Source organism: Glandiceps talaboti, chromosome 19 (genome assembly GCF_964340395.1).
Source record: "Glandiceps talaboti chromosome 19, keGlaTala1.1, whole genome shotgun sequence".
In the NCBI taxonomy this organism is placed as follows: domain Eukaryota; kingdom Metazoa; phylum Hemichordata; class Enteropneusta; family Spengelidae; genus Glandiceps; species Glandiceps talaboti.
Genome location: NC_135567.1, coordinates 20,138,048 through 20,151,144, shown reverse-complemented (window position 1 = coordinate 20,151,144; position 13,097 = coordinate 20,138,048). Strand labels below are relative to the sequence as shown.

At 36.8% G+C, this 13,097-nt stretch overlaps 2 protein-coding genes across 2 annotated transcripts; both read right to left on the bottom strand.

Moving 5' to 3' along the window:
* Positions 1-98: 98 nt before the first annotated feature.
* Positions 99-6,930, bottom strand: LOC144450124 (uncharacterized). Its single transcript, XM_078140692.1, has 5 exons — positions 6,438-6,930; positions 5,433-5,542; positions 3,903-4,081; positions 2,350-2,470; positions 99-910 (listed from the first exon to the last, which is right to left on the bottom strand). Exons 1-5 carry the CDS (start codon positions 6,928-6,930, stop codon positions 536-538), a joined length of 1,278 nt encoding a protein of 425 aa, XP_077996818.1. The 3' UTR covers positions 99-535.
* Positions 6,931-8,992: 2,062 nt separating this feature from the next.
* On the bottom strand, positions 8,993-13,022 carry LOC144450192 (protein FMC1 homolog). Its single transcript, XM_078140774.1, has 4 exons — positions 12,902-13,022; positions 11,461-11,582; positions 9,929-10,081; positions 8,993-9,644 (listed from the first exon to the last, which is right to left on the bottom strand). Exons 2-4 carry the CDS (start codon positions 11,536-11,538, stop codon positions 9,543-9,545), a joined length of 333 nt encoding a protein of 110 aa, XP_077996900.1. The 5' UTR covers positions 11,539-11,582; positions 12,902-13,022; the 3' UTR covers positions 8,993-9,542.
* Between the last annotated feature and the right edge of the window lie 75 nt (positions 13,023-13,097).

Genomic DNA, 13,097 nt, shown 5'->3' with positions numbered 1-13,097 from the left:
GTCAACAATACTTTATTGAAGTATTCATTTATTCCTTGTTTTCAGAAGTGTCACCATGACACAATAGTCCTTTCCAAAATTTACCACATGGTGGTGCTCTACTTCCTGTCTGTGTGTACCTTGGTGTCGCTCTACTTCCTGTCTGTGTGTAACTTGGGGTATACACGGTATATGTTACTCGGTTAAATCATAGAGCACTGTTGCTTTCCTGATGTCTGAACAATACAAAAACATCCCTGATTTACACTTCTACAGAATACCAAGGAACAAAGCTCTTAAGAAGCCATACTATGAGGTGACGATACCCCCAATTTGAGCGAGGGCACTGTATTCTCAATTTCCTGTGTGCAGTCTGGAATGGCCTATTGTAATTCCTTGCATTTTAAACTGTACAAGACTTTATAAGCATCAATGTGACTTTAGTATTCATTTAGTCCTAAAGTGTACACATGATACATTGGTAATTCATATCTCATTTCACATAAAAGTGTTAGACAAGATTTTCAAGGTGTGAATGTGACTTCAAGGTATTTGTTCAGATGTCACCATTACAGCTCTTTTGAAACATCAGTAGGATAGATTTGACAGCGAAATATAGAAATTCTACTGTATTCTTGCTATATATACTCTCACATGCAACTTTCTCATACAAAATGACAGATCTCTTGAGAGGGTTCGGAATTGGGCACATGGACATAGTTGTGAGTGTGTCACATGATATATGGCACCTGACCAGATATATATACAGTCTATTAGTGTTGCCATGACAACAATGAACCGACTGAATTAACAACTGGTACACAGTTTTGTAGTCATGGTTACCGAATGAACTGAGTTCAGCTGCTGCTAATGCCTGACTTGCCAGCTGTGGTAATGACTGCGATATTCCTGCTACGTTGAGGGCTTCATTCTGTCAAAGAAAATATGTAATGACTTTTTAATTGGCATAAGTTGAAATTGTGTGGTTCTTGGTGGTTAACTTTGTTTCTCATACTACATGTACTATTGTGGATTTGTCTGTTTGTTTGTGAAGTCCATAAAAATCATCTATAGATGATGGGATTGCTTTGTATGGCAGGATGAATTTCCCCAATTTGCATAGAGTACCCACAATGCTCTATATAAAGAGCATTGTGGGTAATTTCCCCAATTTGCATAGAGTACCCACAATGCTCTATATAAAGAGCATTGTGGGTAATTTCCCCAATTTGCATAGAGTACCCACAATGCTCTATATAAAGAGCATTGTGGGTAATTTCCCCAATTTGCATAGAGTACCCACAATGCTTTATATAAAGAGCATTGTGGGTAATTTCCCCAATTTGCATAGAGTACCCACAATGCTCTATATAAAGAGCATTGTGGGTAATTTCCCCAATTTGCATAGAGTACCCACAATGCTCTATATAAAGAGCATTGTGGGTAATTTCCCCAATTTGCATAGAGTACCCACAATGCTCTATATAAAGAGCATTGTGGGTAATTTCCCCAATTTGCATAGAGTACCCACAATGCTCTATATAAAGAGCATTGTGGGTAATTCAAACTGCCATTAACATTGTTGTGTGTTTCAATTTGACTAATGGGAATCAGAATAAATAATGTATTTAAGTTACACATGGAATGTTCATGAGTTCTTATAGTCTATGTTCAGACGCAGATTATATTTTGTCGTATTCCTAAAAAACCTTCTGATATATGTTTTATTTAAAAACTAATTGTGTGCAAATACATAACCTATAACATACAATCTAATAGTCAGCATGTAGTGTACATACAGAACACACACTACTCACTGAGGATTCAAACACATAAAATATAATCTAGCATCTGTACTATCTCCTCAAATGCCCCCCAGTGGTTAACCAGGCATCTGAGTTAGACATTCCATACACAATGGTGATCATGAATATTCATAGAAATGAAAGTCCAGTGGGTTAGAACAGTCGTCATGACTTCATGGAATGTCCACCACACACCATGCTATGTTTAATTCTATTAATTTCAGTGATAATAGTATAAAGGTAAATTATAAAAAAAATCAAGACAACTTTAGACAGTCTACAGCCGTGCATGAACTTTGCAAATAGTAGGTACGTCGAGCGCCCCCAGACGTACGTATCGTTGTTTACCAGGGTCAAAGTTCAACTGATAAATTACAAAATGTCAAGACGCCTATTCACAGTCTTGAGTCCTTAGTGTCTTTACCCTCCAGTGTAAATTAAACAACTCTCAGTCAAAATATTAAAAATCACCATTTTATTTTGTCCCAGTTTTTCATAAAACAATATTATTTTTCGATATTTTTCTTTGTGCGGACATAAAAGTCTTACAAAACTCTCTACCTACTTCTGTTTCCATGACAACTTGTAGAATACATTCTTCATTGATACCAAATACTTCAATGTTACTTTTAGAAGTGATGTCATTTCCACAAACAGTAAATTTACGGCTTGTTGACTCTCCAACTCTGAAATAAAAACATCTTATCAATATTATGACAGAACACACGATGTGTTAGTCTGTAAGGTACGCCGTGACGGTGCGCCCTCAAACATCGGCCAACCCCTAACGCGCTAGTCTGTAAGGTACGCCGTGACAGTGCGCCCTCAAACATCGGCCAACCCCTAACGTGCTAGTCTGTAAGGTACGCCATGACGGTGCGCCCTCAAACATCGACCAACCCCTGAGAGGAGGCCGGTGAGGGCGAAACGTCACGACGTATCTTACAGTCTAACGATGTGTGAGTGTGGTGTACTCTGGGTATTTGCATGGGTGCTTGCAGTGTTGTTTGCAGCAGTACTTTAAAGAGCGTAGTGAGCGATAGTGCAGCAGAAAACACTGCAAGCAGAAGTGCAAGTGTGGTGTATTCTGGGTATTTACATGTGTGCTTGCAGTGTTGTTTGCAGCAGTACTTTAAAGAGCATAGTGAGTGAGTGATAATGCAGCACAAAACACAGCAAGTATGAGTGCAAATATCCCTGAGTACCCACACTGGAACTCATGTTGCATGACATGAGTGTACAAGTGTGGTGTATTCTGGGTATTTACATGTGTGCTTGCAGTGTTCTCTGCAGCAGTACTTTAAAGAGCGTAGTGAGTGATAGTGCAGCAGAAAACACTGCATGCATGAGTGCAAGTATGGTGTATTCTGGGTATTTACCTGTGTGCTTGCAGTGTTGTTTGCTGCAGTATTTTAAAGAGCGTAGCAAGTGATAGTGCAACAGAAAACACTACAAGCATGAGTGCATATATCCCCGATTACCCACACTGGAACTCACATGGCATGGGGTTCTGCTATTATTACATATGCTTATCTGAAACAGTAAACTTCTGTAAAAACAATACTGTTTGATCACTTATTTTCATCTAAGGACAAACTGATTAACAAATGGGGGTGGGTGGGGGTGAGGGGTGAGTGGGTTTGGTTCAGTCATGTCAAGGACAATTTTAGTCACCACACTACCCTCTAGTGGTGAATAACAACCACTGTCATTTTGTCCAAAGGAAGGCAAAAGTCATGTTGCCGAAACATAGACATGAAAAAATTAACTTGTCTATCATTGTACAACCAACATTATTTCAAGTTTCAACATGAACCTGTTGACTGCATTCTCGCAAACCAGAGTTATTATTTCTACCACTACATTTCGAAATGGTGGGAGGCTCGTTAAGAACGTTGCCGTAAAACAGGCCGTGGTTTGCGACGATGGTTGACTGAGAACACTGATGTTTAATTGCCGATGTGGTGTTGTCAGGATACACGGTTATTGCATAAAAAAACACGAAGAAACATGAAGAAAATAACTTGGTTGTTTGCTTGTGTATCAATAAACATTATTGTTATTATTGTGGTGTTCTGTTTAAACATTTTACATTAAAAAACAACATAAAGTACATACTTGACGCTCACTAGGCAGTCTGTTTCCATGGCAGCAGAGTTTATCATATCAACCATGAAATCAACCAGAATGCAATTTTTAATTTGACCACTTTGATATTTCTTAGCCATCTCAATCCAAGTAAGAAGTGTACGTCTGTGAGGAAGTGTTGACTTCATGTCTGACTGACCTGTGCACACCTATAATTTCAAGTAAGACGTGTACATGTGGGAGGAAGTGTTGATTTTATATCTGACTGACTTGTGACAAAAAAACTTGAAAATGATTGAAAAGCCCACCAGACTTTTGTCTGGAAATTGACAGAAAAATCATCCAATAGGGAACTTGCAATCCAGACTGAGCATGCTCAGATGCAAAGGACTATGGGATTATCTGTGGTTATCGTAATACCTAATCTGGAGCTACTGATAAAATAAACCTCCCACAATAGTCAGGGTAACTATGAATTGATTATCTGTGGTTATGAACAATGTATCATTATTGTTTACAATACTAATTGATTAGTATTTATTATCACATTTCCCATGATGCAACATTCAACATGGCAGGTTTGCAAGTTCCAAAGGAGTTGGCTAAATGATCTATCAACAGTAACTCAGCATCAAATGTTAAACTAAAATAGTATATTTTGAGGGGATGACTACATCTTCCCAACCCTTTGACTTTAATACCTCTATCATTTCATTTCTGTATGTTTGCTTGTTATTTATTTCCACTTCTTTTCATTTGCTACACCGAGAGAGTTTCGGTATATTTGTGAAATTTTCCACTGACATAATCTCCATCGCTATTCACAGGAGATGTATTTTGTGTTGTTATATCTCGTACTTCAAATTAGCCTTAATTTTCATGGACTTTGATTAGTTTCCATGGCAACTATTTCCATGGCCCCCACCAGATGTATTACTTTCAAAGAATGTATATTTTGTTTTCATTTTCTTGTGAAATAAATTTAAATTTAAATTTAAATCAATTCTTTGCTCCAATTTTCCTACATGGTGTCAGAAATTGGTTGACATCTTTGGTAGGCATGGTCCGATTGTAACAACGACGCGATTTACTGGAAGTTTATTAAATTTGGGAACTAGGAAGTGACAGAGGTAAAATTTTTAAAATGTTTGCTGTGTACAAAGGCCTGGTTGAAACTTAATGTTGCCGTACAGTAATTGTGTTCTATTGCAAACCTTGTCTATATCTCGTGGTGAGTGGATTTGTGTGATCACAGAAATAAGTGTTCTTTTACCCCTTTCATATACAACTGGTTAAAACAAGTCAATACTATCAATATTATCGACGTTTTATTGTATTCTGATAGAAATATTCTGATACATATCTTGGGAAACAGTGCCTGTGTCTATGCCCAACATTACCTTAGCAAGAATGCAATGTAATCATACATTTAACTTTACATTTAGAGCGTCGTGTCTGAGAATTCTGGCATTGTTACTGATTTGATAGGGGTGCAGTTCAAGTCAAAACTTAGCAACAATCCACTGTATTTTATAAATGTAACATTTGAATCTATCTTACATTTTTGGCGCCATGTCTGAGAATTCTGACATCGTTACGTTGTATGTTGTATTGACTGGTGAATGCTGATAACAAATGAAGGAATCCATCACCATGTACTTGCACTTGACCTACACGGATAAAACAGACAGTTACATTTGTTTGACAGGTGACAGTGGTGGGATAACAGAAGAATACTATTACTGACAGGCTGACTTTGACTGTGAGTTCTTCTAGTAGACCTCCATAGTTGTGGAGTAAAGGAGGGGTACAGTTAACCAGAGCACAGTTAGCCCAGGAATCATGTTACAAACAAACAAACAAACAAACAAACAAACAAACAAACAATGTATGGGCAAACGAATCAACAAACAAACAAACAAACAAACAATATATGGGTAAGTGAATCAACAAACAAACAAACAAACAAACAATATATGGGTAAGTGAATCAACAAACAAACAAACAAACAAATAAATAAATAAACTAACAAACAAACAAACAAACAAACAAACAAACAAACAAAATATGCATGATTAAATGAAATATTTGAAACTCATAGTTAACTATCTATAAACATGTGTATGTGTATATACAGGCCTGTTGACTGACAAACGAACCATAGTCTAAAGTTCTAAACTGGTACAGTAATACGGATTAAAAACTTTATTACTTCACCATTATTATGGTATTAGTAATCGAAGTAATTAATATGTAATACTGTACCAGTTTAGAACTCTAGACTAGACAAAACCATGTATATACACATCCATGGACAGACAATGAGACATACTGATTCAGTGGTTGACTGACTGACTGACTGACTGACTGACTGACTTGTTGCTTGCTTGATTGATTGATTGATTGATTGATTGATTGATTGATTGATTGATTGAATGGTTGATTGATTGAATGGTTGATTGATTGATTGATTGATTGATTGATTGATTGATTGATTGATTGATTGATTGATTGATTGATTGATTGATTGATTGATTGAATAGACAAACATGCCGACATACTTACTGTTTACCACAAGTGATATCAGTTCTGATGGTATGTGTTCGTGTGTACAGATCATTGCCGTTAATAAGCCTGGCGACTCTTCTAGAATTGTTTCTTGGTTTTCACCGAATATTTCATTCACATTTCTACGGAGTGAAACTATCCAGTCACGAATTGCCGTTATCATCGGCTTCAAGGGACTAAGTTCCATATTGAATGACAGACAGTCAAATCGAAGTCGTTCCATGTGATGTCTTTCCCATTGTGACGACTCAGGGAAAACAGTGTGTGGATGGTGGTGTTCAGGATCACACTGATCTGCTTGCATACATTTGCCCAATGCATACCAACAACATTTACTCTCTCCGTTGCTGTCGTCGTCTGCAGCCGAGGGCATCGGTCCGGTGCCGTTTTTCTCATCAGTTACAACTTCAGGTCGTTCTGCAGCTATACCTTCGGTGAGTTCTGAAGTATCGTCTGCATCAGACCTGGCTGTATCATAATTGCTGGACATTTTTTTTCTGTTTCTGTAACAATATCTAATATCTCAGACCACTATATGAACTAGGAAGTGAACATCTTCGCCAAACTGGCTTTCCTCCAGGCTTTCCTCACGCACATATACAGCGCCTCCGTGCGGTCAAAAATGGGTAATTTCTTCCTCCCCCACGTACTACATTATACACTATTGGAGGAAGAAATCGCGGAAATGACCACATGGAGGCGCTGCGTATGGAGAATGTTGTCGACATGTCGCACTACTGCGCTGAGAAGGTATGGGTTTGGATTTTCTTTGATTTTGCTAGGTTTAAAATGTGGTCCACTGGCAATGATGGTCTCCACTGAACAGTAACTGTTATTAATTACCCCAAAATGTTGCCTCCTAAATGTATTTTGGTCTAAAATTTGATGGTCACATCACTATGATTGGTACAATGTGAAAACACGCTGCATTTCTAATCTTATGAACTGGTTAGGATTAAACTCCGTAGCAATCAGATAAGACTCCCTAGCAACTCAAACAAGCCTCCATAGCAATCCATGAGGCTACCTAACAACCCATTAAGACTCCATAGCCACCCAATAAGACTACCTAATAACCTATTAAGACCCCATAGCAACCCAATAAGACTACCTAATAACCCGTTAAGACTCCATAGCAACCCAATAAGACTACCTAACAACCCATTAAGACTCCATAGCAGCCCCAAAAGACTACCTAATAACCCATTAAGACTCCATAGCAACCCAATAAGACTACCTAATAACCCATTAAGACTCCATAGCAACCCATTAAGACTCCATAGCAACCCCAAAAGACTACCTAATAACCCATTAAGACTCCATAGCAACCCAATAAGACTACCTAATAACCTATTAAGACTCCATAGCAACCCAATATGCCAAGTCCTTGTTTGTAACTCAATACATTGCAAAACCTAAAAAATGTGTAAACAGTATGTTCAACAAACATTTTACACATTTATCTGTGTTTTGCAATTTATTGAGTTACAAAGACAGACTTGGTCTATGTCGTTTCACATTGATATTTCAAGTAGGAAACCATGATAAAATTGTTTTATACCTTAAAAGCATTTTTTATTCATATTTTCATGAATTATGTAGACTTATACTTAATATTTTAATAGCAAAGACATTTAGTTTTACATTGACTTTGAAGGAACGTAAAGTTATACTTGTGCAATAATCTCTGATAGCATGTGCAAGGTAAATAAAGATAGAGTGACAGACAGATGGATAGGCAGACAAGCAGAAAAGCAGATACACATACATACATACATACATGTACATACACACACATACATAGATACACATACATGTACATACATACATAGATACACACACACACATACATACATACATCCATACATACATACATATACATGCATGCACACATGCACGCACACATGCACGCACACACACACACACACATGCATGCATGCAGGTAGGTAGGTGGGTGGATGTGTAGGTAGGTAGGTAGATAACAGGTAAGTTGGTGTTGTGACATCGTGTAGAACTGGAGAATCAATTCTGTAACATTGTACAGTCTGAGGGATTTGCGTTTAGCTTTATTTGTAAACACAACAGAAAAAGTAAAATAGTTTCCATGGAAACTATTTCCTTTTGTCTTCTTTCACAGAAACACAAAATTTGTAGAAATTGCAAATCAAATTTTTCATCTGGAAATCTCAAATCTCAAAAGACAACAACATCCCTATTATTTCAAAATATTGATTTGTTCCTACTATTTACTATGCATAATGAGTCATACTATTACATATACAGGGGTGTGCAGTATTTAATCTATAGATGTTCTTATTTTCAAATGTCAAAAATTGGCATTGATGCTACCAACCCTATTTTAATCCAATGGTTCGCTCCACTTCTATTGTAGTACACTAGTTTAGACAAAACCATTGTATAGATGTGTAAAACCTATCACTACCCCGTCTGTAATTATCAAGGATTTTAAAATCCATTTCAAACTTCTATTTCATACCTTGAAGTCAGAGATGAAGCACGCCCTCACATGGCCATAACATGCCATGATAATAGACTTGTATTTCAAAATTTTGTACAGTGACCCCAGATTTTTTTCGTTGATTTTAACAGATTGGGTTTGGGTGTTCTTCACCAGCATAACAAAACAAGGATTTACTTCAACTAACAATTAATCAGAAAGTTTATAGAGTGGATGTGTCCACGAAGTAAAGTTCAGAGGTGCTGTATATTGAAAGCTTTCACAAATAAGTATGTTTAAGGTTCTTCCTGAAGGTATTAACTGTGGGTGTCTGTCAAAGCTCTAGTGGCAATTTCTTCCAAAGACGCGGTGCAGCACGTTAGAAAGCATGGCCACCAAAGGAAATACGTCTGTAATTGGGTTCAAACAGTAAATATTTGTCCGATGACCGAAGTGTGCAGAGATTAGATTATTCAACAAATTTCCGAATTTATTTGGACGAGTAAAGATTATTATAGGCTTCTCACGGATAGTGTACAATAAGTAAGGTGGTGAAAGACCATGTAATATTTTAAAGGTGGTCAGGAGATCTTCGTAATCAATTCTGTAATATCTAATCAAACTTCTATGATTTCATAGAAAGATTAAATAGAAGTGTCTGGTTTGGTTGGCAGTTCAAAACCCATCATCTGAGCCGTACTCTCAACACTCCTCTCTCCTTCACCACGATATTCTGCATGCAGCTCCTGTAAAACATAATAAATACAAACTTAGGGGGTATGCTATGATTAAACATAAACTTTGGGGGACTTCCCCTTGACAGGATATTTTTAGACAATAATACTGCACACCACTATAAACATATTATCATATTAACATATTATCATACAAACTTATCTTTATATTATGTTCCCAGGAGTTTTATAACAAATCATATTTTCAAGCACATGTCTACAAATGTTTGTAGAAAGATATGTAACCACTTGGCCACCAACAACCCCCTACTTGAAATTTGTGTAGTATAACTCACCTGATATCTTCTGACATTGTGTAACATTGATAAATATGTCTGTGCTTTGTGCTGCATTTCATTTTCACCTTTACATATTTTCTCACTGGTTATTTGATGATTACGATATTGATCTATAATGTAGTTATACGCCAAAGTTTGACGTACCGGTCTCTACAAACGAAAAAAAGAATGAATGATAAATTAATCACCCTTTATCCTTACCAGGGTGCCCCCTAATGATAGCAAAAATTTGTTGTTGTGAGTCAAAATGAGAAAAACTGGGATTTCTTGTGAGTCACCCCATAGTAAGAGAAATTTTGGTGCGTTACTAGAAATTGTGTGCATCAGTGGCACGTCAAATTTGCTTAATTTGTAGTTGTGAGTCAAAATTAGAAAAACTGGGATTTCTTGTGAGTAACCACATGGTATTAGATAGGAGAACACCAAATTTTGGTGCGTCACTAGAATCATGAACAAGCAAATGACATCTACCCCACATACACACTTGCAATAAAACAAACAGTAACTGCCATAAATAGTAGATTTAGTGACTAGTTTATTGAGAAAGTGTATAATAATTTTTTTTTTAAAAACCTTAGACAAAATGTCCTGACCAGAAACAATTTTTTTTTTTTTTTTGCCTTATACTACAATTTTATTATGACTTCCTATCCTTACCTAAAAGAAGCCATATTGATGAGGATAGGGTATTTACTTTGGATTTTTAATTCATAAAACAATTTTATCATGGCTTCTTACTTGAGAAATCAATGTGAAACAACATTGACTAAATCTGTTTGTAATATAATAAATTGCAAAAAGCTAAAAAAAAAATGTCTGAAAAGTTTGTTATTGTACGTTATTTATTAAGTTACAAAATCAAACTTGGCATATGTTATACCATATTGATTTTGATGAGAGGGCTAGGAGGGACGGGGTAGGTCCAACTCTGCCCATTGCCAACTCGGCCCATTACCAACTCGGCCCAGGGGATTGCCAACTCGGTCCACATGATTGCCAACTCGGTCCATTCAGTGATATCAACTCGGCCCACTGTGTCGTACATTAAGTTGTCATCATAGAAATGATATTCTGAACAAGCAGATACAGAAGACAAGCCAAGGTCCATCCAGACTCAGCCTAGTCCTACTGCACTCCTGCACTTTTAAGGTACACAGGGATGAATCGCCTCAACTATTTTGGACTTTGAACTTTTTATAGCAAAGTCATGAACGTCAAAGAGGAGAAACAGGAATCGCAATCGTATTTAACTTGAGGCGAAACTTGGACTAGTTCAACTGGGACGAATTGAACAGAGTGGGCTGAGTTGACAGAGGATGGGCCGAGTTGGTGGGCCGAGTTGGCAGAGGATGGGCCGAGTTGGTGGGCCGAGTTGGCAATGAGTGGGCCGAGTTGGCGATGGGCCGAGTTGGACGTGCACCGGAGGGACAACCAGCTAATGGTGTATGAACAGTACAATAAACTGGCTAGTGAGTAGACAGACTATCAGATATTGGATAATATTGTAACACACGTCATTTGACACTTACATTCTTATTACACAGTCTAAGTTCTCTTATCAAACTTCTGAGTATTTTAAGTTGATGTATATTGTGTGAGGCAGCCATGGTAAGTTTAAACACTGTATTACATCAATGTATTACGTCAGCATCTGAAGAAAAAATAGTGAAAGTTTGGAATGTTATTTCATTATTGTTTTTGTTTTACACAGTGTAATATATCACAATCAATACATGCTACCTCAAAATCTGAAGAAAAATAGAAATTTTTTGGAATTTTGTTATTTCATTATTGTTTTTGGATGAGGCAGTGATGGTGAGTTTTACACAGTGAATCACGGTGTAATATATCACAATATGCTACATCACAATATGAAGAAAAAAATACAGTAAAGGGTACTTTAGATTGTAACTATTAACCCTTTCATTCCTAGAGACGACATTGGAATAAATAGAAACTTGATTGTAAGAACATTTTCTAAAATTTAAGAATATTACTTCATTGGGATTGGGAAATAATATTTCTTGAATTCTGATCTAAAATAAAGTTGATCTTTTTCCAAAAATTACAGAGAAACAAGAATTTTTGTTCAAAAATTTTGGCGGGAAAGTTTCTAGTCCTAAAAGGGTTAAAATGTCAATCACTAATGTTAGTATTATATTAGTAAGTATTACATTTTGTTAACATCTCAGATCTGTGTGATTCCATGAAGAGTGAGGGGAAATAAGTTATATAATAACATAGAAATGTATTACTCTTTTTAACTCTGATCAAAGACACATACTAATGGCACTGACAACTTTCATGAAATCAGCACTTATCAAAAGGAAAGACATTATAGAAAGATTTCAAAAAAATATTATACATTACATTTATCTAACAAAAAGTTTACACTTTCGTATAAACTTTATGTTGTTGGTTTTTTGTTAGCTATTATTACTCTAGTTTATATATTTACTAGTTTGTTTTTAGCACCAAATACTTATTACAGAAAATCCAATGAAGAAATGTAGTTTGTTAAGTTGACGGATGCAACACAATGTCTATTCTAAATGTCGTGTACACAGGGTAACTATATCTATATCTGCTTGCAGGCGGGGTATGTCGAGATTCTGACAATGTCCCTCTTCGTACGTCTGTTACATTGTGTAACGTTATTACTGAATACGGGTTGTAACGAGTCTGCTCTACTTACAGATCTAAGTTCGGTTCTTAATTCTCCTCAAACTAACGTAGTATTGCTAGTTGCATGTTGGTTTCTACTTTCTCTGGGGACATTGTCAGAATCACGTACCGTTTGCAAGCAGGACTACTCATAGCGTTGGATATATGCGATTCGATAACTCCGACACATCTCTGAAACTTCTGAAAGTGAAACGGGGATTGCAGTCGATTGTGCCGCAGTAAATGGCCTACATGCACCTAGTTCGTACTGTCCGACGCGACAGACTGGCAGAAGTAACCACTTACTTGTTTTCCTAGCGGAGAGTTACGAGGGACAACTTAAATGACTTGATCTCCGGTACTTTGTCAAACGATCTCACTACAGAAGTGTCTAACACACCGTATGCGTTGATATTTCTGGACTTTCGTCCTGTGACCTTTGACACATAAACTGTCCTCGTTCGTTGAGAGAAAGTGTGAAATGTTATCTTAATATTTACAC